The sequence below is a fragment of the Cyanistes caeruleus genome, chromosome 28, assembly GCF_971803275.1.
Source record: "Cyanistes caeruleus chromosome 28, bCyaCae1.hap1.1, whole genome shotgun sequence".
Lineage (NCBI taxonomy): Eukaryota > Metazoa > Chordata > Aves > Passeriformes > Paridae > Cyanistes > Cyanistes caeruleus.
This window is the reverse complement of record NC_141728.1, coordinates 1,131,242-1,157,202: the sequence shown is the minus strand read 5'-3', so window position 1 is coordinate 1,157,202 and position 25,961 is coordinate 1,131,242. Positions and strand designations below refer to the sequence as shown.

The 25,961-nt window shown below is 49.7% G+C and overlaps 1 protein-coding gene across 1 annotated transcript in view; it reads right to left on the bottom strand.

The window, feature by feature from the left end:
- The window catches only part of LOC147649000 (leucine-rich repeat LGI family member 4-like), a 43,571-nt gene extending 23,651 nt beyond the window's left edge, over positions 1-19,920 (bottom strand). Inside the window, exons 1-7 of the mRNA XM_086864867.1 lie at positions 19,706-19,920; positions 14,754-14,825; positions 11,296-11,367; positions 7,823-7,894; positions 7,099-7,170; positions 4,190-4,362; positions 1,958-2,122 (exon numbers count right to left, since the gene is read on the bottom strand). Of these exons, the coding sequence (XP_086720993.1) occupies positions 1,958-2,122; positions 4,190-4,362; positions 7,099-7,170; positions 7,823-7,894; positions 11,296-11,367; positions 14,754-14,825; positions 19,706-19,920 (841 nt within the window). The remainder of the gene's footprint in view (positions 1-1,957; positions 2,123-4,189; positions 4,363-7,098; positions 7,171-7,822; positions 7,895-11,295; positions 11,368-14,753; positions 14,826-19,705) is intronic.
- Between the last annotated feature and the right edge of the window lie 6,041 nt (positions 19,921-25,961).

The following is a 25,961-nucleotide window of genomic DNA, read 5'->3' as shown; positions in this document are numbered from 1 at the left end:
CCATTTTTTCCCCATTTTTCCCCATTTTTCCCCATTTTTCCCCATTTTTCCCCATTTCCCCCCGTTTTTCCCCCGTTTTTCCCCATTTTTCCCCATTTTTCCCCATTTTTCCCCATTTTTTCCCCATTTTTCCCCATTTTTCCCCCGTTTCCCCATTTTTTTCCCCATTTTCCCCCATTTTTTCCCCATTTTTCCCCATTTTTCCCCGTTTTTCCCCGTTTTTCCCCATTTTTTCCCCATTTTCCCCCCGTTTTTTCCCATTTTTCCCCATTTTTCCCCATTTTTCCCCCTTTTTCCCCGTTTTTCCCCCGTTTCCCCCCGTTTTTCCCCGTTTTTCCCCATTTTTTCCCTGTTTTTGCCGGTTTTTGCCCCGTTTTGCTCACTGTTGATGATGCTGGGGGCCCGGAAGCGCCCCCCGAGCTGCTCCCACTCCAGCAGGGCGCAGGCTCCTGTCACCGCCTGGCCCAGAGCCACCCCCGCTTTTCCACCCAATTTTCACATTTTTTCAACAATTTTCACATTTTTTCACTCATTTTCCCCAATTTTTCCTCTTTTCCTCCATTTTTTCACTGATTTTCCCCAATTTTTCCCAATTTTTTCCCTGTTTTTTCACTGATTTTCCACATTTTTTTAACCGATTTTTCCCATTTTTTCCTCAATTTTTTCCCTGTTTTTCCCCATTTTTCCCCATTTTTCCCCGTTTTTTCCCCATTTTCCTCATTTCTTCACCATTTTTCCCCATTTTTTCCCCATTTTTCCCCATTTTTTCCCCATTTTTCCCTGTTTTTCCCCTGTTTTTCCCCATTTTTCCCCATTTTTCCCCATTTTTCCCCCATTTTTCCCCATTTTTCCCCATTTTTCCCCATTTTTCCCCGTTTTTCCCCGTTTTTCCCCATTTTTCCCCATTTTTCCCCATTTTTTCCCCGTTTTTCCCCTTTTTTCCCCATTCTTCCCATTTTTCCCCATTTTCCCCCATTTTTCCCCATTTTTCCCCATTTTTTCCCCATTTTTCCCCATTTTTCCCCATTTTTCCCCATTTTCCCCCATTTTTCCCCGTTTCTTCCCCATTTTTCCCCCATTTTTTCCCCGTTTTTCCCCATTTTTCCCCATTTTTCCCCATTTTTTCCCCATTTTCCCCCGTTTTTCCCCGTTTTTTCCCATTTTTTCCCCGTTTTTCCCCATTTTTTCCCCATTTTTCCCCATTTTTCCCCATTTTCCCCCATTTTTCCCCGTTTTTTCCCATTTTTTCCCCGTTTTTCCCCGTTTTTCCCCGTTTTTCCCCGTTTTTCCCACCATTTTTCCCCATTTTTCCCCATTTTTCCCCATTTTCCCCCATTTTTCCCCATTTTTCCCCATTTTCCCCCATTTTTTCCCACTTTTTCCCCGTTTTTCCCCATTTCCCCCAATTTTTCCCCATTTTTCCCCATTTTTTCCCCATTTTTTCCCCGTTTTTCCCCGTTTTTCCCCGTTTTTCCCCGTTTTCCCCATTTTTTCCCTATTTTTGCCGGTTTTTGCCCCGTTTTGCTCACTGTTGATGATGGTGGGGGCCCCGAAGCGCCCCCCGAGCTGCTCCCACTCCAGCAGGGCGCAGGCTCCTGTCACCGCCTGGCCCAGAGCCACCCCCGCTTTTCCACCCAATTTTCACATTTTTTCAACAATTTTCACATTTTTTCACTCATTTTCCCCAATTTTTCCTCTTTTCCTCCATTTTTTCACTCATTTTCCCCAATTTTTCCTCTTTTCCTCCATTTTTTCACTGATTTTTCCCGTTTTTTCCCAATTTTTTCCCTGTTTTTTCACTGATTTTCCACATTTTTTTTTACCAATTTTTCCCATTTTTGCCTCAACTTTTTCCCTATTTTCCCATTTTTCCCCATTTTTCCCCATTTCCCCCCGTTTTTCCCCGTTTTCCCCATTTTTTCCCTGTTTTTGCCGGTTTTTGCCCCGTTTTGCTCACTGTTGATGATGGTGGGGGCCCGGAAGCGCCCCCCGAGCTGCTCCCACTCCAGCAGGGCGCAGGCTCCTGTCACCGGCTGGGCCAGGGCCACCCCCCGCTGTCCCCCCAGGGTGAACGGCTCGGCCCCCAGCGACGAGAACGGCAGCGACTGGAACGGCCGCAGCTCTGGGGACACGGGGACACCGCTGGGGACATGGCTGGGGACACGGCTGGGGACACGGGGACAGCTCTGGGGACACGGGGACACGGCTGGGGACAGCTCTGGGGACACGGGGACACGGCTGGGGACATGGCTGGGGACACGGGGACACGGCTGGGGACACGGCTGGGGACACGGGGACAGCTCTGGGGACACAGGGACACGGCTGGGGACACGGCTGGGGACACGGGGACACAGCTGGGGACATGGGGACACGGCTGGGGACAGCTCTGGGGACACGGCTGGGGACACGGGGACAGCTCTGGGGACACGGGGACACGGCTGGGGACATGGCTGGGGATATGGCTGGGGACACGGGGACAGGCTGGGGACACGGGGACAGCTCTGGGGACACGGGGACAGGCTGGGGACACGGGGACACAGCTGGGGACACGGGGACAGCTCTGGGGACACGGGGACACGGCTGGGGACATGGCTGGGGACACGGGGACACGGCTGGGGACACAGGGACAGCTCTGGGGACACAGGGACAGCTTTGGGGTCACTCCCATTCCTCCCCCAGTCCCATTCCCCCCCCAAAACCCCCATTTTTCACCCCAAAACCACCGAGATTCCCCCCCCAGCCCCTCCCAGCCCCTCCCAGTTCATCCCGGTCTGTCCCGGTCTGTCCCGGTCTGTCCCGGTTTGTCCCGGTTTGTCCCGGTTTGTCCCAGTTTGTCCCAGTCCATCCCGGTCTATCCCGGTTTGTCCCGGTCTGTCCCAGTCCGTCCCAGTCTGTCCAAGTTTATCCCAGTTTATCCCAGTTTGTCCCAGTCCATCCCAGTCCGTCCCGGTCTGTCCCGGTCTGTCCCGGTCTGTCCCGGTCTGGTTTATCCCGGTTTGTCCCAGTCCATCCCAGTTTGTCCCGGTTTGTCCCACTCCATCCCGGTTTGTCCCGGTTTGTCCCGGTCTGTCCCGGTTTGGTTTGTCCCGGTTTGTCCCAGTCCATCCCAGTTTGTCCCGGTTTGTCCCAGTTTGTCCCGGTTTGTCCCGGTTTGTCCCGGTTTGTCCCGGTTTGTCCCAGTTTGTCCCATTTTGTCCCGGTTTGTCCCGGTCCGTCCCGGTCTGTCCCGGTCTGTCCCGGTCTGTCCCGGTCTGTCCCGGTTTGTCCCGGTTTGTCCCGGTCTGTCCCGGTTTGTCCCGGTCTGTCCCGGTTTGGTTTGTCCCGGTTTGTCCCGGTCTGGTTTATCCCGGTTTGTCCCGGTCTGTCCCGGTTTGTCCCGGTCTGGTTTATCCCGGTTTGGTTTGTCCCGGTTTGTCCCGGTTTGTCCCGGTCTGTCCCGGTTTGGTTTATCCCGGTCTGTCCCGGTTTGGTTTATCCCGGTCTGTCCCGGTCTGTCCCGGTTTGTCCCGGTTTGTCCCGGTTTGTCCCGGTTTATCCCGGTTTGGTTTGTCCCGGTTTGTCCCGGTTTGTCCCGGTTTATCCCGGTTTGGTTTGTCCCGGTCTGTCCCGGTTTGTCCCGGTCTGTCCCGGTTTGGTTTGTCCCGGTTTGTCCCGGTCTGTCCCGGTTTGTCCCGGTCTGTCCCGGTTTGGTTTGTCCCGGTTTGTCCCGGTCTGGTTTATCCCGGTTTGTCCCGGTCTGTCCCAGTTTGTCCCGGTCTGGTTTATCCCGGTTTGGTTTGTCCCAGTTTGTCCCGGTCTGTCCCGGTTTGTCCCGGTCTGTCCCGGTCTGTCCCAGTCCATCCCACTTTGTCCCAGTCCATCCCAGTTTGTCCCACTTTGTCCCGGTCTGTCCCGGTTTGTCCCGGTCTGTCCCGGTTTGTCCCGGTCTGTCCCAGTCCATCCCACTTTGTCCCAGTCCATCCCAGTTTGTCCCACTTTGTCCCGGTTTGTCCCGGTCTGTCCCGGTCTGTCCCGGTTTGTCCCGGTCTGTCCCGGTCTGTCCCGGTCTGTCCCAGTCCATCCCAGTTTGTCCCGGTCTGTCCCAGTCCATCCCAGTTTGTCCCGGTCTGTCCCGGTCTGTCCCGGTCTGTCCCGGTTTGTCCCAGTCCATCCCAGTCCATCCCACTTTGTCCCGGTCCGTCCCGGTTACCGTGCCGCTGGCACTGCAGCTGCCCGGGGCTCAGCAGGGCCAGGGGGGTGCCCTGGTGGGGGAGGGGCCCCCGGCAGCGCCCCCCGGCCTCGGCGGGGGAGGGGCGGGTGGGCAGCCAGCGCAGGAGCCAGCGCAGGTGACAATCGCAGCGGAACGGGTTCCCACGCAGGTCCCTGCGGCGGTGACACCGGGGAGGGGACAAAAACGGGGACAAACGGTGAGAAACGGTGAGAAATGGTGACAAAACGGTGAGAAACGGTGAGAAACGGTGAGAAATGGTGACAAAACAACAAAAAATGGCACCAAAATGGTGACAAACGGTGACAAACGGTGACAATCGCAGCGGAACGGGTTCCCACGCAGGTCCCTGCGGCGGTGACACCGGGGAGGGGACAAAAACGGTGACAAAACGGTGAGAAACGGTGACAAAACGGTGACAAACGGTGAGAAACGGTGACAAACGGTGACAAAACAACAAAAAATGGCACCAAAATGGGAACAAACGGTGACAAACGGTGACAAACGGTGACAATCGCAGCGGAACGGGTTCCCACGCAGGTCCCTGCGGCGGTGACACCGGGGAGGGGACAAAAACGGTGACAAAACGGTGAGAAACGGTGACAAACAGTGACAAACAGTGACAAAACGGTGAGAAATGGTGAGAAACAGTGACAAAACAGTGACAAAACAACAAAAAATGGCACCAAAATGGGGACAAATGGTGACAAACGGTGACAATCGCAGCGGAACGGGTTCCCACGCAGGTCCCTGCGGCGGTGACACCGGGGAGGGGTGACAAACGGTGACAAACGGTGACAAACGGTGAGAAATGGTGACAAATCAACAAAAAATGGCACCAAAATGGGGACAAATGGGGACAAACGGTGACAAACGGTGACAAACGGTGACAATCGCAGCGGAACGGGTTCCCACGCAGGTCCCTGCGGCGGTGACACCGGGGAGGGGGGACAAATGGGGACAAACAGTGACAAACGGTGAGAAACGGTGACAAAACGGTGAGAAATGGTGAGAAACGGTGAGAAATGGTGACAAAATTACAAAAAATGGCACCAAAATGGGGACAAATGGGGACAAACGGTGACAAACGGTGACAAACGCAGCGGAACGGGTTCCCACGCAGGTCCCTGCGGCGGTGACACCGGGGAGGGGACAAAACGGTGACAAACGGTGAGAAACGGTGACAAAACAGCAAAAAATGGCACCAAAATGGGGACAAACGGTGACAAACGGTGACAATCGCAGCGGAACGGGTTCCCACGCAGGTCCCTGCGGCGGTGACACCGGGGAGGTGACAAACGGTGACAAAGGGTGAGAAACGGTGACAAACGGTGAGAAACGGTGACAAAACAACAAAAAATGGCACCAAACAGTGACAAAACGGTGACAAATGGTGACAATCGGTGACAATCGCAGCGGAACGGGTTCCCACGCAGGTCCCTGCGGCGGTGACACCGGGGAGGGGACAAATGGGGACAAATGGTGACAAACGGTGAGAAATGGTGACAAATCAACAAAAAATGGCACCAAAATGGGGACAAATGGGGACAAACGGTGACAAACGGTGACAAAACGGTGACAATTGCAGTGGAACGGGTTCCCACGCAGGTCCCTGCGGCGGTGACACCGGGGAGGGGACAAAAACGGTGACAAACGGTGACAAACGGTGAGAAACGGTGACAAAACAACAAAAAATGGCACCAAAATGGGGACAAACGGTGACAAACGGTGACAAACGGTGACAAAACGGTGACAAACAGTGACAAATGGTGAGAAATGGTGACAAAACAACAAAAAATGGCACCAAAATGGGGACAAACGGTGACAAACGGTGACAATCGCAGCGGAACGGGTTCCCACGCAGGTCCCTGCGGTGGTGACACCGGGGAGGGGACAAAACGGTGACAAACGGTGAGAAACGGTGAGAAACAGTGACAAAACAACAAAAAATGGCACCAAAATGGGAACAAACGGTGACAAACGGTGAGAAACGGTGACAAAACGGTGAGAAACGGTGACGAACGGTGAGAAACGGTGACAAAACGGTGAGAAACGGTGAGAAATGGTGACAAACGGTGACAAAACAACAAAAAATGGCGCCAAACAGTGACAAAATGGGGACAAACGGTGACAAACGGTGAGAAATGGTGACAAAACAACAAAAAATGGCACCAAAATGGTGACAAACGGTGACAAACGGTGACAAAACGGTGACAAAACGGTGACAAACGGTGACAATCGCAGCGGAACGGGTTCCCACGCAGGTCCCTGCGGCGGTGACACCGGGGAGGGGTGACAAATGGGGACAAACGGTGACAAACGGTGAGAAACGGTGAGAAATGGTGACAAACAGCACCAAACGGTGACAAACGGTGACAAACAGTGACAAACGGTGACAAATGGTGACAAAACGGTGACAAACAGTGACAAACAGTGAGAAACGGTGAGAAATGGTGACAAAACAGCACCAAACGGTGACAAACGGTGACAAACGGTGACAAACAGTGAGAAATGGTGACAAAATGGTGACAAAATGGCAACAAATCAGCAAAAAACGGCACCAAAAGGTGACAAACAGTGACAAATGGTGACAAAACGGTGACAAGCGGTGACAAACGGTGACAAGCAGTGACAAACGGTGACAAACGGTGACAAATGGTGACAAAGGCCACTCAAGTGGCACCAAAGTGACACTGAAGGAACGCCAAAGCGGCCCCACCCCCCACAAATGTCCCCAAACCCCCCCAAACGCCCCCAAAATGTCCCCAAATGTCCCCAAATGTCCCCAAACACCCCCAAAATGTCCCCAAATGTCCCCAAATGTCCCCAAATGTCCCCACAATGTCCCAAATTGTCCCCAGATGTCCCCAAATGTCCCTGGTGTCACCTACAGCTGCGTCAGTGTCCCCAGATCCTGGAAGAGTCCCCGGGGCAGCGACTCCAGGCGGTTGTTGGCCAAACTCCTGTGGGGACATTTGGGGACATTTGGGGACATTTTGGGGACATCTGGGACCATTTAGTGACATTTTGGGGACATTTGGGGACATTTTTGGGAACATTTGGGGCCATTTGGGGACATCTGGGGACATTTGGGGCCATTTGGGGACATTTGGGGCCATTTGGGGACATCTGGTGACATTTTGGGGACATTTGGGAACATTTGGGGCCATTTGGGGACATCTGGGGACATTTGGGGCCATTTGGGGACATTTGGGGACATTTGGGGCCATTTTGGGGCCATTTGGGGCCATTTTGGGTCATTTTGGGGCCATTTGGGGCCATTTGGGGCCATTTTGGGGACATTTGGGGACATTTGGGGACATTTTGGGGACATTTGGGGACATTTTGGGGACATTTGGGGACATTTGGGGCCATTTGGGGTCATTTTGGGGACATTTGGGGCCATTTGGGCCATTTTGGGGACATTTGGGGTCATTTTGGGGCCATTTGGGGCCATTTTGGGTCGTTTTGGGGACATTTGGGGACATTTGGGGACATTTGGGGACATTTGAAGCCATTTTGGGGTCATTTGGGGACATTTGGGGACATTTGGGGACATTTGGGGCCATTTGGGGTCATTTTGGGGACATTTGGGGACACTTTGGGGTCACTCACAGGAAGAGGAGCCCCCGGAGCCCCCTCAGGGCCGTGGGCGCGATGGCCTCGAGCTCGGTGTCCTCAATGAACCTGGGACACCAGAACAGACCAGTTCAGACCAGTATAAACCAGTACAGACCAGTATGGACCAGTTCAAACCAGTTCAGACCAGTATAAACCAGTTCAAACCAGTATAAACCAGTTCAGACCAGTATAAACCAGTACAGACCAGTTCAAACCAGTTCAAACCAGTTCAAACCAGAACAGACCAGTACAGACCAGTTCAAACCAGTATAAACCAGTATAAACCAGTATGGACCAGTTCAAACCAGTTCACACCAGTACAGACCAGTTCAAACCAGTTCAGACCAGTTCAGACCAGTTCAAACCAGTTCAAACCAGTTCAAACCAGTACAGACCAGTTCAGACCAGTTCAAACCAGTATGGACCAGTTCAAACCAGTTCAAACCAGTTCAAACCAGTTCAAACCAGTATGGACCAGTTCAAACCAGTTCAAACCAGTTCAAACCAGTTCAAACCAGTACAGACCAGTTCAGACCAGTTCAAACCAGTATGGACCAGTTCAAACCAGTTCAAACCAGTTCAGACCAGTACAGACCAGTTCAAACCAGTATAAACCAGTTCAAACCAGTTCAGACCAGTTCAAACCAGTATAAACCAGTATGGACCAGTTTAAATCAGTGTGGACCAGTTTAAACCGGTACGGACCAGTTCAAACCAGTTCAGACCAGTTCAGACCAGTATAAACCAGTATGGACCAGTTCAAACCAGTTCAAACCAGTTCAAACCAGTTCAAACCAGTATGGACCAGTTCAAACCAGTTCAAACCAGTTCAAACCAGTACAGACCAGTTCAGACCAGTATGGACCAGTTCACACCAGTACAGACCAGTTCAAACCAGTTCAAACCAGTACAGACCAGTACGGACCAGTCCCCTCCATTTTCAGCCTTTTTTCCTCCCAGCCCTCCCAGTGTCCCCCCAGTGTCCCCAGTGTCCCCAGTGTCCCCCCAGTGTCCCCAGTGTCCCCCCAGTGTCCCCCCAGTGTCCCCAGTGTCCCCAGTGTCCCCAGTGTCCCCAGTGTCACCCCCAGTGTCCCCAGTGTCCCCAGTGTCCCCAGTGTCCCCAGTGTCCCCCCAGTGTCCCCAGTGTCCCCAGTGTCCCCAGTGTCCCCCCAGTGTCCCCAGTGTCCCCAGTGTCCCCAGTGTCCCCCCAGTGTCCCCCCAGTGTCCCCAGTGTCCCCCCAGTGTCCCCAGTGTCCCCAGTGTCCCCAGTGTCCCCCCAGTGTCCCCAGTGTCCCCAGTGTCCCCAGTGTCCCCCCAGTGTCCCCAGTGTCCCCAGTGTCCCCAGTGTCCCCAGTGTCCCCCCAGTGTCCCCCCAGTGTCCCCAGTGTCCCCAGTGTCCCCAGTGTCCCCCCAGTGTCCCCAGTGTCCCCAGTGTCCCCAGTGTCCCCCCCAGTGTCCCCAGTGTCCCCCCAGTGTCACCCCCAGTGTCCCCAGTGTCCCCAGTGTCACCCCAGTGTCCCCCCAGTGTCCCCAGTGTCCCCAGTGTCCCCAGTGTCCCCCCAGTGTCACCCCAGTGTCCCCAGTGTCCCCAGTGTCCCCAGTGTCCCCAGTGTCCCCAGTGTCCCCCCAGTGTCCCCAGTGTCCCCAGTGTCCCCAGTGCCACCCCAGTGTCCCCAGTGTCCCCAGTGTCCCCAGTGTCCCCAGTGTCACCCCAGTGTCCCCAGTGTCCCCCCAGTGTCCCCAGTGTCCCCAGTGTCCCCAGTGTCCCCAGTGTCCCCAGTGTCCCCAGTGTCCCCAATGTCCCCAGTGTCCCCCCAGTGTCCCCAGTGTCCCCCCAGTGTCCCCAGTGTCCCCAATGTCACCCCAGTGTCCCCAGTGTCCCCAGTGTCCCCAGTGTCCCCCCAGTGTCCCCAGTGTCCCCCCAGTGTCCCCAGTGTCCCCAGTGTCCCCCCAGTGTCCCCAGTGTCCCCAGTGTCCCCCCCAGTGTCCCCAGTGTCCCCAGTGTCCCCCCAGTGTCCCCAGTGTCCCCAGTGTCACCCCCAGTGTCCCCCCAGTGTCCCCAGTGTCCCCAGTGTCCCCAGTGTCCCCAGTGTCCCCCCAATGTCCCCAGTGTCACCCCAGTGTCCCCAGTGTCCCCAGTGTCCCCAGTGTCCCCAGTGTCCCCCAGTGTCCCCAGTGTCCCCAGTGTCCCCAGTGTCCCCAGTGTCCCCCAGTGTCCCCAGTGTCCCCAGTGTCCCCAGTGTCCCCCCAGTGTCCCCAGTGTCCCCCCAGTGTCCCCAGTGTCCCCAGTGTCCCCCCAGTGTCCCCAGTGTCCCCAGTCTCCCCAGTCTCCCCAGTGTCCCCCCCAGTGTCCCCAGTGTCCCCAGTGTCCCCAGTGTCCCCAGTGTCCCCAGTGTCCCCAGTGTCCCCCCAGTGTCCCCCCAGTGTCCCCCCAGTGTCCCCAGTGTCCCCAGTGTCCCCCCAGTGTCCCCCCAGTGTCCCCAGTGTCCCCAGTGTCCCCAGTGTCCCCAGTGTCCCCAGTGTCACCCCCAGTGTCCCCAGTGTCCCCCCAGTGTCCCCCCAGTGTCCCCAGTGTCCCCAGTGTCCCCAGTGTCCCCCCAGTGTCCCCAGTGTCCCCAGTGTCCCCAGTGTCCCCAGTGTCCCCAGTGTCCCCAGTGTCCCCCCAGTGTCCCCAGTGTCCCCAGTGTCCCCAGTGTCACCCCAGTGTCCCCAGTGTCCCCCCAGTGTCCCCAGTGTCCCCAGTGTCCCCCCAGTGTCCCCAGTGTCCCCAGTGTCCCCAGTGTCCCCAGTGTCCCCAGTGTCCCCCCAGTGTCCCCAGTGTCCCCCCAGTGTCCCCAGTGTCCCCAGTGTCCCCAGTGTCCCCAGTGTCCCCAGTGTCCCCAGTGTCCCCAGTGCCACCCCAGTGTCCCCAGTGTCCCCAGTGTCCCCAGTGTCCCCCCAGTGTCCCCAGTGTCCCCAGTGTCCCCAGTGTCCCCAGTGTCCCCCCAGTGTCCCCCCAGTGTCCCCCCAGTGTCCCCCCAGTGTCCCCAGTGTCCCCCCAGTGTCCCCAGTGTCCCCCCAGTGTCCCCAGTGTCCCCAGTGTCCCCCCAGTGTCCCCAGTGTCCCCCCAGTGTCCCCAGTGTCCCCAGTGTCCCCAGTGTCCCCAGTGTCCCCAGTGTCCCCCCAGTGTCCCCAGTGTCCCCAGTGTCCCCCAGTGCCCCCCCAGTGTCCCCAGTGTCCCCAGTGTCCCCAGTGTCCCCCCAGTGTCCCCAGTGTCCCCAGTGTCCCCCAGTGTCCCCAGTGTCCCCAGTGTCCCCAGTGTCCCCAGTGCCACCCCAGTGTCCCCAGTGTCCCCAGTGTCCCCAGTGTCCCCAGTGTCCCCAGTGTCCCCAGTGCCACCCCAGTGTCCCCAGTGTCCCCAGTGTCCCCAGTGTCCCCAGTGTCCCCAGTGTCCCCAGTGCCACCCCAGTGTCCCCAGTTGCTCTCACAGATACTCCAGTGTCCCCAGGCCAGCGAAGGCCCCGTCCCCGATTGTCCCCAAACGTCCCGAGGTCACCAACCTGGAGAGAGGGGACACGTGGGGACATTTGGGGCCGTTTGGGGACATCTGGGGGGGGATTTGGGGACATTTTGGGGTCATTTTGGGGACATTTGGGGACATTTGGGGTCATTTTGGGTCATTTTGGGGTAATTTGGGCCATTTTGGAGGAATTTGGGTCATTTTGGGGTCATTTTGATCCATTTTGGGGCTGTTTGGGGGGAATTTTGGGGTAATTTGGGTCATTTTGGGTCATTTTGGGGTCATTTGGGTCATTTTGGGGTAATTTGGGTCATTTTGGGTCATTTTGGGGCTGTTTAGGAGGAATTTGGGTCATTTTGTGTCCACTTTGGGGCTGTTTTGGGGCTTTTGGGCCATTTTGGGGCCATTTTGGGGGAATTTGGGCCAATTTGGGCCATTTTGGGTCATTTTGGGCAATTTTTGGCAATTTTTAGGGTAATTTGGGCCATTTTAGGGTCATTTTGGAGGAATTTGGGTCATTTTGGGGTCATTTTGGGGCAGTTTTGGGGGAATTTGGGCCTTTTAGGGGCAAATTTGGGTCATTTTGGGGTCATTTTGATCCATTTTGGGGCCGTTTTGGGTAATTTTGGGGTAATTTGGGTCATTTTGGGGTAATTTGGGCCATTTTGTGTCCACTTTGGGGCTGTTTTGGGGCTTTTGGGTCATTTTGGGGCCATTTTGGGGGAATTTGGGCCAATTTGGGGTCATTTTGGGGCAGTTTTGGGGGAATTTGGGCCTTTTAGGGGCAAATTTGGGTCATTTTGGGGTCATTTTGATCCATTTTGGGGCCGTTTTGGGTAATTTTGGGGTAATTTGGGTCATTTTGGGGCCATTTTGGGGTAATTTGGGTCATTTTGGGGTAATTTGGGCCATTTTGGGCCATTTTGGAGGAATTTGGGTCATTTTGGGGTCATTTTGGGGCAGTTTTGGGGGAATTTGGGTCATTTTGGAATAATTTTGGAGGAATTTGGGTCATTTTGGGGGAATTTGGGTCATTTTGGGGCCGTTTTGGGTCATTTTGGGGTCATTTGGGGTAATTTTGGGGTCATTTTGGGGTAATTGGGGTCATTTTGGGCCCTTTTGGGTCATTTTGGGGCCATTTTGGAGGAATTTGGGTCATTTTGGGGTCATTTTGGGGCAGTTTTGGGGGAATTTGGGCCTTTTAGGGGCAAATTTGGGTCATTTTGGGGTCATTTTGATCCATTTTGGGGCTGTTTGAGGTAATTTTGGGGTAATTTGGGTCATTTTGGGGTAATTTGGGTCATTTTGGGGTCATTTTGGGGGAATTTGGGTCATTTTGGGGCCGTTTTGGGGTAATTTGGGTCATTTTGGGGTAATTTGGGTCATTTTGGGGTCATTTTGGGGTAATTTGGGGTAATTTTGGGGTAATTTGGGTCATTTTGGGGTCATTTTGATCCATTTTGGGGCTGTTTGAGGTAATTTTGGGGTAATTTGGGTCATTTTGGGGTAATTTTGGGCCCTTTTGGGTCATTTGGGGTCATTTTGGGGTAATTTGGGTCATTTTGGGGCCGTTTTGGGCAGTTTTGGGTCATTTTGGGGCTGTTTAGGAGGAATTTGGGCCAATTTGGGCCATTTTGGGTAATTTTGGGCAATTTTTGGCAATTTTTAGGGTAATTTGGGTCATTTTGGGGTCATTTTGGGGCAGTTTTGGGGGAATTTGGGTCTTTTAGGGGCAAATTTGGGCCATTTTGGGGTCATTTTGATCCATTTTGGGGCTGTTTGGGGTAATTTTGGGGTAATTTGGGTCATTTTGGGGTCATTTTGGGGTCATTTGGGTCATTTTGGGGCCGTTTTGGGCAGTTTTGTGTCATTTTGGGGTCATTTTGGGCCCTTTTGAGTCATTTTGGGGCTGTTTAGGAGGAATTTGGGCCATTTTGTGTCCACTTTGGGGCTGTTTTGGGGCTTTGGGGCCATTTTGGGGCCATTTTGGGGGAATTTGGGCCAATTTGGGCCATTTTGGGTCATTTTGGGCAATTTTTGGCAATTTTTAGGGTAATTTGGGCCATTTTGGGGCCATTTTGGAGGAATTTGGGTCATTTTGGGTCATTTTGGGGCAGTTTTGGGGGAATTTGGGCCTTTTAGGGGCAAATTTGGGTCATTTTGGGGTCATTTTGAACCATTTTGGGGCTGTTTGGGGTCATTTTGGGGTAATTTGGGTCATTTTGGGGTCATTTTGGGCCCTTTTGGGTCATTTTGGGGCTGTTTAGGAGGAATTTGGGCCATTTTGTGTCCACTTTGGGGCTGTTTTGGGGCTTTTGGGACATTTTGGGGCCATTTTGGGGGAATTTGGGCCAATTTGGGCCATTTTGGGTGATTTTGGGTAATTTTGGGTAATTTTTAGGGTAATTTGTGCCATTTTGGGGCCATTTTGGAGGAATTTGGGTCATTTTGGGGTCATTTTGGGGCAGTTTTGGGGGAAATTGGGTCTTTTAGGGGCAAATTTGGGTCATTTTGGGGTCATTTTGATCCATTTTGGGGCTGTTTGGGGTCATTTTGGGGTAATTTGGGTCATTTTGGGGCCGTTTTGGGGTAATTTGGGTCATTTTGGGGTAATTTTGGGCCCTTTTGGGTCATTTTGGGGCTGTTTAGGAGGAATTTGGGCCAATTTGGGTCATTTTGGGTAATTTTGGGTAATTTTTAGGGTAATTTGGGCCATTTTGGGGCCATTTTGGGGGAATTTGGGCCTTTTAGGGGCAAATTTGGGTCATTTTGGGGTCATTTTGATCCATTTTGGGGTTGTTTGGGGTCATTTTGGGGTCATTTGGGGTAATTTTGGGGTCATTTTGGGCCCTTTTGGGTCATTTGGGGTCATTTTGGGGTAATTTGGGGCTGTTTTGGGGTAATTTGGGTCATTTTGGGGCCGTTTTGGGCAGTTTTGGGTCATTTGGGGGTAATTTTGGGGTAATTTTGGGCCCTTTTGGGTCATTTTGGGGCCGTTTTGGGGTAATTTGGGCCATTTTGGGGTAATTTTGGGCTCTTTTGGGTCATTCTGGGGTCATTTTGGGGCAGTTTTGGGGGAAATTGGGTCTTTTAGGGGCAAATTTGGGTCATTTTGGGGTAATTTGGGGCTGTTTTGGGGGATTTTGGGCCATTTTGGGGTAATTTGGGGCTGTTTTGGGGTAATTTGGGTCATTTTGGGGTCATTTTGGGGCCATTTTGGGCAGTTTTGGGTCATTTGTGGGTAATTTTGGGGTAATTTTGGGCCATTTCAGGTCATTTTGGGGTAATTTGGGGCAGTTTTGGGGTAATTTGGGTCATTTTGGGGTCATTTTGGGGTAATTTGGGGCTGTTTTGGGGGATTTTGGGCCATTTTGGGTTAATTTTGGGCTCTTTTGGGTTAATTTTGGCCGTTTTGGGGTCACTCACAGCAGGGTCAGGGCCGGAAGGTGCCGGAAGCTCCCCTCGAGCAGGGCCTCGATGTCCCAGCGGATCAGGGAGCTGGATCGGGGTGAAAAACCGGGAATTTGGGAAAAATCGGGGGAAAAATCGGGAAATTGGGGAAAAAGAAGGGAAAATTGGGAAAATTTGGGGAAAAATGGGGAAATTTGGGGGAAATTTGGGAAAATTGGGAAAATTTGGGGGAAAATCGGGAAAATTTGGGGAAAATTTGGGGAAAATTGGGAAAATTTGGGGAAAATTTGGGAAAATTTGGGGAAATTTGGGGGAAAATTGGGAAAATTTGGGGAAAATTGGGAAAATTTGGGGGAAATTTGGGAAAATTTGGGAAAATTTGGGAAAATTTGGGGAAAATTTGGGGAAAATTGGGAAAATTTGGGAAAATTTGGGGAAAAATTGGGAAAATTTGGGGAAAAATTGGGGAAAATTGGGAAAATTTGGGGGAAATTTGGGAAAATTTGGGGAAATTTGGGGAAAATTGGGAAAATTTGGGGAAAATTTGGGAAAATTTGGGGAAAAATTGGGAAAATTTGGGGAAATTTGGGGAAAATTGGGAAAATTTGGGGGAAATTTGGGAAAATTTGGGGAAAATTGGGAAAATTTGGGGAAAATTTGGGGAAAAATTGGGAAAATTTGGGGAAAATTTGGGAAAATTGGGGAAAATTTGGGGAAAATTTGGGAAAATTTGGGAAAATTTGGGGGAAAATTGGGAAAATTTGGGGAAATTGGGAAAATTTGGGGAAATTTGGGAAAATTTGGGAAAATTTGGGGAAAAATTGGAAAATTTGGGGAAAATTGGGAAAATTTGGGGAAAAATTGGGAAAATTTGGGGGAAATTGGGAAAATTTGGGGAAAATTGGGGAAATTTGGGAAAATTTGGGGAAAATTGGGGAAAATTTGGGAAAATTTGGGGAAAAATTGGGAAAATTTGGGAAAATTTGGGGAAAATTGGGAAAATTTGGGGAAAATTTGGGAAAATTGGGGAAAATTGGGGAAAATTGGGGAGAAATTGGGAAAATTTGGGGAAAAATTGGGAAAATTTGGGAAAATTTGGGGAAATTTGGGGAAATTTGGGGAAAATTGGGAAAATTTGGGGGAAATTTGGGAAAATTTGGGGGAAAATTGGGAAAATTTGGGGAAAAATTGGGAAAATTTGGGGAAATTTGGTGAAATTTGGGGAAATTTGGGGAAATTTGGGGGAAAATTGGGAAAATTTGGGGAAAATTGGGAAAATTTGGGAAAATTTGGGAAAATTTGGGGAAAAATTGGGAAAATTTGGGGAAATTTGGGGAAATTTGGGGAAAATTGGGAAAATTTGGGGGAAATTTGGGAAAATTTGGGGGAAAATTTGGAAAATTTGGGGAAAATTTGGAGGAAATTTGGGGGAAAATTGGGAAAATTTGGGGAAAAATTGGGGAAAATTGGGGAAAATTGGGAAAATTTGGGGAAAAATTGGGAAAATTTGGGGAAAAATTGGAAAAATTTGGGAAAATTTGGGGAAAATTTGGGGGAAATTTGGTGAAATTTGGGAAAATTTGGGGAAAATTTGGGGGAAATTGGTGAAATTTGGGGAAATTTGGGGAAATTTGGGGGAAAATTGGGAAAATTTGGGGAAAATTGGGAAAATTTGGGGAAAATTGGGAAAATTTGGGAAAATTTGGGAAAATTTGGGGGAAAATTGGGAAAATTTGGGGAAATTTGGGAAAATTTGGGGAAAATTTGGAAAATTTGGGAAAATTTGGAGGAAATTTGGGGGAAAATTGGGAAAATTTGGGGAAAATTGGGAAAATTTGGGGAAAATTGGGAAAAATTGGGGAAAATTGGGAAAATTTGGGGAAAAATTTGGGGAAAATTGGGAAAATTTGGGGAAAATTTGGGGAAATTTGGGGGAAATTTGGGGAAAAATTGGGAAAAATTGGGGAAAAATTGGGAAAAATTGGGAAAATTTGGGGAAAATTTGGGAAAATTTGGGGAAAATTTGGAATAAAATGGGAAATGATGGGAAATGATGGGAATAAATTGGGGGAAAATTGGGAAAATTTGGGGAAATTTAGGAAAATTTGGGGAAAAATAGGGAAAATTTGGGGAAAATTGGGAAAATTTGGGGAAAATTTGGGGAAATTTGGGGAAAATTGGGAAAATTTGGGGAAATTTGGGGAAAATTGGGAAAATTTGGGGGAAATTTGGGGGAAATTGAGAAAATTTGGGGAAAAATTGGGAAAATTTGGGAAAATTTGGGAAAATTTGGGAAAATTTGGGGGAAATTTGGGAAAATTTGGGGAAAAATTGGGAAAATTTGGGGAAAATTGGGAAAATTTGGGGAAAATTTGGGAAAATTTGGGAAAATTTGGGGAAAATTTGGGGAAAATTGGGGAAAATTGGGGAAAATTGGGGAGAAATTGGGGAGAAATTGGGAAAATTTGGGGAAAAATTGGGAAAATTTGGGGAAATTTGGGGAAAATTGGGAAATGGGGAAAATTTGGGGGAAATTTGGGGAAAAATTGGGAAAAATTGGGGAAAATTGGGAAAATTTGGGGAAAAATTTGGGGAATTTGGGGGAAATTTGGGGAAAAATTGGGGAAAATTGGGGAAAATTGGGAATAAATTGGAAAAATTGGGGGAAAACTGGGAAAAATGGGGAAAATTAGGAATAAAATTGGAAATGATGGGAAATGATGGGAATAAATTGGGGGAAAATTGGGAAAATTTGGGGAAAATTGGGAAATTTTGGGGGAAATTGGGAAAAAATGGGAAATTATGGGGATAAAATGGGAATAAAATGGGAATAAAATGGGAAATTTGTGGGAATTGATGGGAATAAATTGGGGGAAAATTGGGAAAAATGGGGGAAATTTGGAGGGAATTGGGAAAAATGGGAAAATTTGGAATAAAATGGGAAATTCTGGGAAAAATTGGGAATAAATTGGGAAAAATTGGGGGAAAAATGGGAAAAATGGGGAAAATTTGGGGGAAATTGGGAAAAAATGGGAATTTATGGGAATAAAACGGGAAATGATGGGAATAAATGGGGGAAAATTGGGAAAAATTGGGAAATTTTGGGGGAAATTGGGAAAAAATGGGAAATTATGGGAATAAAATGGGAAAAATTGGGAAATTTTGGGGGAAAAGGGGGAAAAATTGGGAAAAAATGGGGGAAAATGAGAAATTATGGGAATAAAATGGGAATAAAATGGGAATAAAATGGGAAATTTGTGGGAATTGATGGGAATAAAATGGGAAACTTTGGGGGGATTGGGAAAAATGGGGAAAATTTGGAATAAAATGGGAATAAAATGGGAAATGATGGGAATAAATGGGGGAAAATTGGGGGAAATTGGGAAATTTTGAGGGAAAAGGGGGAAAAATGGGAAAAATTGGGAAATTATGGGGATAAAATGGGAATAAAATGGGAAATGATGGGAATAAATGGGGGAAAATTGGGAAAAATTGGGAAATTTTGGGGGAAATTGGGAAAAAATGGGAAATTATGGGAATAAAATGGGAATAAAGTGGGAAATTTTGGGGGAAAAGGGGGAAAAATTGGGAAAAAATGGGAAATTATGGGAATAAAATGGGAATAAAATGGGAAATTATGGGAATTTTTGGGGGAAAATTGGGAAAAATTGGGAAATGATGGGAATAAATGGGGGAAAAATGGGAAAAAATGGGAAATTATGGGGGAAAAGGGGAAAATTGGGAAAAAATGGGAAATTATGGGAATAAAATGGGAATAAAATGGGAAATGATGAGATTAAATGGGAGGAAAATGGGAAAATTTGGGAAATTTTGGGGGAAATTGGGAAAAAATGGGAAATTATGGGAATAAAATGGGAAATTATGGGAATAAAATGGGAAATTATGGGAATAAATGGGGGAAAATTGGGAAATTTTGGGGGAAAAGGGGGAAAATTGGGAAAAATGGGAAAAAATGGGAAATTATGGGAATAAAATGGGAAATTATGGGAAATGATGGGAATAAATGGGGGAAAAATGGGGAAATTGGGGGAAATGGGGAAGTGGGAAGGACTGGGATGGGGAACTGGGACCAAACTGGGCTGAAGTGGGCTGAAGTGGGCTGGACTGGGCTGAAGTGGGCTGGACTGGGCTGAAGTGGGCTGAAGCGGGCTGAAGTGGGCTGGAGTGGGCTGGACTGGGCTGAAGTGGGCTGGAGTGGGCTGAAGTGGGCTGAAGTGGGCTGGACTGGGCTGAAGTGGGCTGGAGTGGGCTGGACTGGGCTGGACTGGGCTGAAGTGGGCTGGACTGGGCTGAAGTGGGCCGGAGCGGGCTGAAGTGGGCTGGAGTGGGCTGAAGTGGGCTGAAGTGGGCTGAAGTGGGCTGAAGTGGGCTGGACTGGGCTGAAGTGGGCTGGACTGGGCTGAAGTGGGCTGAAGCGGGCTGAAGTGGGCTGAAGCGGGCTGAAGTGGGCTGAAATGGGCTGGACTGGGCTGGACTGGGCTGAAGTGGGCTGAAGTGGGCTGAAGTGGGCTGGAGTGGGCTGAAGCGGGCTGAAGCGGGCTGAAGTGGGTTGAAGTGGGCTGGAGTGGGCTGAAGCGGGCTGAAGCGGGCTGAAGTGGGTTGAAGTGGGCTGAAGTGGGCTGAAGTGGGCTGAAGCGGGCTGAAGTGGGCTGAAGCGGGCTGAAGTGGGCTGAAGTGGACTGAAGCGGGCTGAAGAGGGCTGAAGTGGGCTGGACTGGGCTGAAGTGGGCTGAAGTGGGCTGAAGCGGGCTGAAGCGGGCTGAAGTGGGCTGGACTGGGCTGAAGTGGGCTGAAGTGGGCTGAAGTGGGCTGAAGTGGGCTGAAGTGGGCTGAAGCGGGCTGAAGCGGGCTGAAGCGGGCTGAAGTGGGCTGGACTGGGCTGAAGTGGGCTGAAGTGGGCTGAAGTGGGCTGAAGCGGGCTGAAGCGGGCTGAAGTGGGCACTCACAGCGTGGCCAGGCGGGGGGGGAGCCCCCGGGGGACGCCCCCTCCCCCACCCCGGCACCAGGCGCCGTCGCGGTCGCAGTCGCAGCCCCCGGGACAGGCCCCGCCCCCTTTGGGGACCCCCCCAAAAACCGGGATCCCCCCAAAAACCAGCCGGGACCCCCCCAGAAGGAGCAGGGTCCAAAAAAGGCTGGAAATGTTCAATTTTGGGCTCCTCATTTTGTAAAAAAAAACAAGAAAATTTTCACAAAATCTGATCAAAAATAAACCCCAAAAATTCTCCTAAAATCCTCTCGGAAAAAGCTCAAAATGCCCTAAAAAAACCCAAAAATCACCCAAATAAACCCCAAAAATCCCCTCAAAAAAACCCCAAAATTCTCTGAAAAAAACCCCAGAAAATTCCCCCAAAACCCCCCAAAAATTCCCTTAAAATCCCCTCAGAAAAAGCTCAAAATGCCCTAAAAATACCCAAAAATCACCCCAATAAACCCCAAAATTCCCTCAAAAAAAACCCCAAAATTCCCTCAAAAAAACCCCAAAATTCTCTTAAAATCCCCTCAGAAAAAGCCCAAAATGCCCTAAAAAAAAACCCCAAAAATCACCCCAATAAACCCCAAAAATCCCCTCAAAAAAACCCCAAAATTCTCTTAAAATCCCCTCAGAAAAAGCCCAAAATGCCCTAAAAAAATTCAAAAATCACCCCAATAAACCCCAAAAATCCCCTCAAAAAAACCCCAAAATCCTCTCAAAAAAAATCCAGAATTCCCTCAAAAAAACCCAGAAAAACCCCCTAAAACCCCCCAAAAAACCCCAAAATCCCCACAAAAAAACCCAAAAAAAACCCAAAAATCCCCTCAAAAAAACCCCAAAATTCCCTCAAAAAAAACCCAGAAAAACCCCCCAAAAACCCCCCAAAAATTCCCTTAAAATCCCCTCAGAAAAAGCTCAAAATGCCCTAAAAAAAATCAAAAATCACCCCAATAAACCCCAAAAATCCCCTCAAAAAAACCCCAAAATTCTCTCAAAAAAAACCCCAAAATTCCCTCAAAAAAAACCCCAAAAATCCCCCCAAAAAAACCCAGAAAAACCCCCCAAAAAACCCCAAAATCCCCTCAAAAAAACCCAAAAAACCCCCCAAAAATCCCCTCAAAAAAACCCCAAAATTCTCTCAAAAAAACCCCAAAATTCTCTTAAAATCCCCTCGGAAAAAGCTCAAAATGCCCTAAAAAAAAACCAAAAATCACCCCAAAAAACCCCAAAAATCCCCTCAAAAAAACCCTAAAATTCCCTCAAAAAAACCCCAAAATTCTCTCAAAAAAAAACCCAGAAAAACCCCCCAAAAAACCCCAAAATCCCCTCAAAAAAACCCAAAAAAACCTCAAAAAATCCCCTCAAAAAAAAACCCCAAAAATCCCCTCAAACCCCCCCAAAAATACCAAAATCCCCCAAAATTCCCCCAAAATCCCCTCAAAAAAAACCCAAAAAAACCCCAAAAATCCCCTCAAAAAAAACCCCAAAATTCTCTCCAAAAAAAACCCAGAAAAACCCCCTAAAACCCCCCAAAAATTCACTTAAAATCCCCTCAGAAAAAGCTCAAAATGCCCTAAAAAAACCCAAAAATCACCCCAATAAACCCCAAAAATCCCCTCAAAAAAACCCCAAAATTCTATCAAAAAAACCCCAGAAAAAAACCCCAAAAATCCCCTCAAAACCCCCCCAAAAAACCCCAAAATTCCCTCAAAAAAAACCCAGAAAAACCCCCCAAAAATACCAAAATCCCCCAAAATTCCTCCAAAATCCCCTCAAAAAAAAACCCCAAAAATCCCCTCAAATCTCCTCAAAAAAAACCCCCAAAAAACCCCCAAAAAAACCCTAAAATCCCCTCAAAATCCCCCCAAAAAACCCCAAAATCCCCTCAAAAAAACCCCAAAAATCCCCGAAACTCCCCTCAAAAAAAACCCCAAAAATCCCTGAAAATCCCCCCACAAAAATCCAAAAAATCCCCCAAAATCCCCGCAAAAAAACCCAAAAAATTCCCAAAAATCCCCCCAAATCCCCTCAAAAAAACCCAAAAAAAACCCCAAAAAAACCACTCAAAAAAAACCCAAAATCCCCTCAATAAAAATCCCAAAAAATCCAAAAATCCCTGCAAAAAAACCCCAAAAAACCTCAAAAAAATCTCCCCAAATCCTCTCAAAACCTCCCCAAAAAAAACCCAAAAAACCCCAAAATCCCCCCCAAAAAAACCCCAAAATCCTCTTAAAAAAACCCAAAAAAAACCCCCAAAACCCCAAAATCCCCTCTAAAAAACCCAAAAAATCCCCTGAAACACCCCCAAAAAACCCCAAAAATCCACCAAAAAAAACCCCAAAATCCCCTTAAAAAAACTTCAAAAAAACCCAAAATCCCCTAAAATTTCCCCCAAAAAAACCAAAAAAAAATCCCCAAAAATCCCCTCAAAAAAACTTAAAAAACCCCAAAAATCCCCTCAAAACCCCTCAAAAAAAACCCCAAAAATCCCCTCAAAACCCCTCAAAAAAAAACCCAAAATCCCCTCAAAAAACCCCCAAAAATCCTCTCAAAAATACCTCCAAAAAAAACCAAAATCCCCCCAAAAATCCCCTAAAATGCCCTCAAAAAAACCCTCAAAAAATCCAAAAAAATCCCCTAAAATTCCCCCCAAAAACCCAAAAATTCCCTCAAAAAAAAACCTCAAAAAAATCCCAAAATGCCCCCAAAAAAACCCAAAAATCCCCTTAAAAAAAAGCGAAAAAATCGGTGAATTTAGGACTTCACTCCCCCAAAACTCCCACCTAAAAAATCCACAAAAATATAAAATAAATTCCTAAAATTCCCCCCAAAAAATCAGAGCTGGGGGTGGAGCCCAACCCAAGAACAAAATTTAAAATATTCCCTCAAAAAATCTCCAAAATTCCCAGATTTAAAGCTCAGGGTGAAGCGAAACCCCCCCAAAAAAACCCTCAAAGAAATCCCCAAAAATTTCAGAAATCTGAGGGTTGGGTGGAGATTCCCCGAAATCGGGGGTCAGAGGAGAAAACCAAAATAAAACCCAAAAAAAAACCCCCAAAAACTCAAAAAAATCCCCAAAAAAAACCCTAAAAATAAAAAAAACAACAAAAAAAACCCCAAAATCCCAAAAAAATCCCCCAAAAATCCCTAAAATATCAAAAGAAAAAACCAAAAATCCCCCAAAAATCCCAAAAAATCCCAAAAAAAATCCCTAAAATATCAAAAAAACCCCAAAAATCACCCAAAAATCCCCAAAAAATCCCCCAAAAATCCCTAAAATATCAAAAAAACCCAAAAAATCCCCAAAAAATCCCCAAAAAATCCCTAAAATATCAAAAAATCCCCAAAAATCCCCCAAAAATTCCTAAAATATAAAAAAAACCCCAAAAACCCCAAAAAATTCCCCAAACTTCCCCCCAAAAAAAACCCCAAAAATCCCCCAAAAATCCCCCAAAAAATCCCCAAACCCCCCCCAAAAAACCCAAAAAAAAATCCTAAAAATCCCAAAAAAAATCCCCAAAACCCCCCAAAACCCCCCCAAAAAACCCCCAAAAATTCCCCAAAAAATCCCCAAAACCCCCAAAACCCCCCCTAAAAAAACCCCCAAAAATCCCCAAAAAAAACCCCTAAAAATCCCCCAAAAAACCCCAAAAAACTCAAAAAGCCCAAAAAAAAACCCCCAAAAACCCCAAAAAAATGAAAACCAAAAACCCTCCAAAAAATCAAAAAATCCCCCAAAAAACCCCTAAAAAATAAAAACCCCCAAAAATCCCCCAAAAATCCCAAAAAATCCCCCCAAAATCCCTAAAATATCAAAAAAAAACCCAAAAACCCCAAAAAATCCCTTAAACTTCACCCCAAAAAAAACCCCAAAAATCCCCCAAAAAAACCCCAAAAATCCCCCAAAAAATCCTCAAAACCCCCCCCCAAAAAAAACCCAAAAATCCCCAAAAAAAATCCTAAAAATCCCCCAAAAAATCCCCAAAACCCCCCAAAACCCCCCCAAAAAAACCCAAAAAATCCCCCAAAAAAACCCCAAAAATCTCCCAAAAAATCCCCAAAACCCCCCAAACCCCCCCAAAAAAAACCCCAAAAATCCCCCAAAAAATCCCCAAAACCCCCCCCAAAAAAAACCCAAAAATCCCCAAAAAAACCCCAAAAATCCCAAAAAAATTCCCAGAAAATCCCCCGCAAATCTCAACAAAATTCGCCCGAAAATCGCCCAAATCTCCCCAAAAACTCTCCAAAAAAAATTCCCAAAATTTCCGCTCCTCCCCCCTCTCCCTGGAGCCCTCCGGGATCGACTTTTCCCACTCCAAATTCCCCAAAATCCCCCAAAATTCCCCCAAAATTCGGGATTTTCCCCCCGCCTCCCCCCCCCGCGTTCGGCGGCGCTGGAGGCTCCGGGCGGGTGGGCGGGGCTTGGCGAGGCCACGCCCACAGCGGGGCGGCATACCATATATGGATGTCGTGACCATATATGGGTGTTATTGCCATATATGGAGGAGACCACGCCCCCTCCCAGTACAAAGGCGCCGCTTGTTGGGAGCGGGCGGTGGGCCAGACTGGGACAGAGGGGCTTTGTTACTGGGAGCACTGGGAGGGACTGGGACAGAGGGGCTTTGTTACTGGGATGGGCTGGGAGGGACTGGGGGGGACTGGGAGGGACTGGGAGGGACTGGGACAGAGGGGATTTGTTACTGGGAGGGACTGGGAGGGACTGGGCCAGACTGGGACAGAGGGGCTTTGTTACTGGGAGTGGACTGGGAGGGACTGGGAGGGACTGGGAGGGACTGGGACAGAGGGGCTTTGTTACTGGGAGGGACTGGGAGGGACTGGGACAGAGGGGCTTTGTTACTGGGAGCACTGGGAGGGACTGGGAGGGACTGGGGGACAGACTGGGCCAGACTGGGACAGAGGGGCTTTGTTACTGGGAGTGGACTGGGAGGGACTGGGGGGGACTGGGAGAGACTGGGAGGGACTGGGACAGAGGGGCTTTGTTACTGGAAGGGACTGGGAGGGACTGGGGGACACTGGGGCACTGGGACAGAGGGGCTTTTTTACTGGGATGGACTGGGAGAGACTGGGACAGAGGGGCTTTGTTACTGGGAGCACTGGGAGGGACTGGGGGACACTGGGACACTGGGACAGAGGGGCTTTGTTACTGGGAGGGACTGGGAGGGACTGGGAGGGACTGGGGGACACTGGGGCACTGGGACAGAGGGGCTTTTTTACTGGGATGGACTGGGAGAGACTGGGACAGAGGGGCTTTGTTACTGGGAGGGACTGGGACAGAGGGGCTTTGTTACTGGGATGGACTGGGAGGGAACTGGGAGGGACTGGGAGGGACTGGGATGGACTGGGACAGAGGGGCTTTGTTACTGGGAGCACTGGGAGGGACTGGGGGAGGTTACTGGGAGGGACTGGGAGGGACTGGGGGAGGTTACTGGGAGCACTGGGAGGGACTGGGCGGGGGAGGGGTGTCCCTGAGCTTCCCAGTCCGTTACTGGTGTAACTGGAAAGGGGCGGGGCTCAGGGCCATTCCCAGTCCGTTCCCAGTCCGTTACTGGTGTTACTGGTCCGTTACTGGGAGGGGGCGGGGCTCAGGGCCATTCCCAGTCCGTTCCCAGTCCGTTACTGGTGTTACTGGTCCGTTACTGGGAGAGGGCGGGGCTCAGGGCCATTCCCAGTCCATTCCCAGTCCATTCCCAGTCCGTTACTGGTGTTACTGGTCCGGTACTGGTGTAACTGGGAGGGGGCGGGGCTCAGGGCCATTCCCAGTCCATTCCCAGTCCGTTACTGGTGTTACTGGTCCGGTACTGGGAAGGGGCGGGGCTCAGGGCCATTCCCAGTCCGTTCCCAGTTTATTCCCAGTCCGTTACTGGTGTTACTGGTCCGTTACTGGGAAGGGGCGGGGCTCAGGGCCATTCCCAGTCCGTTCCCAGTCCGTTACTGGTGTTACTGGTCCGTTACTGGGAAGGGGCGGGGCTCAGGGCCATTCCCAGTCCGTTCCCAGTCCGTTCCCAGTCCGTTACTGGTGTTACTGGTCCGTTACTGGGAAGGGGCGGGGCTCAGGGCCATTCCCAGTCCGTTCCCAGTCCGTTCCCAGTCCGTTACTGGTGTTACTGGTCCGTTACTGGGAGGGGGCGGGGCTCAGGGCCATTCCCAGTCCGTTCCCAGTCCGTTACTGGTGTTACTGGTCCGGTACTGGGAGGGGGCGGGGCTCAGGG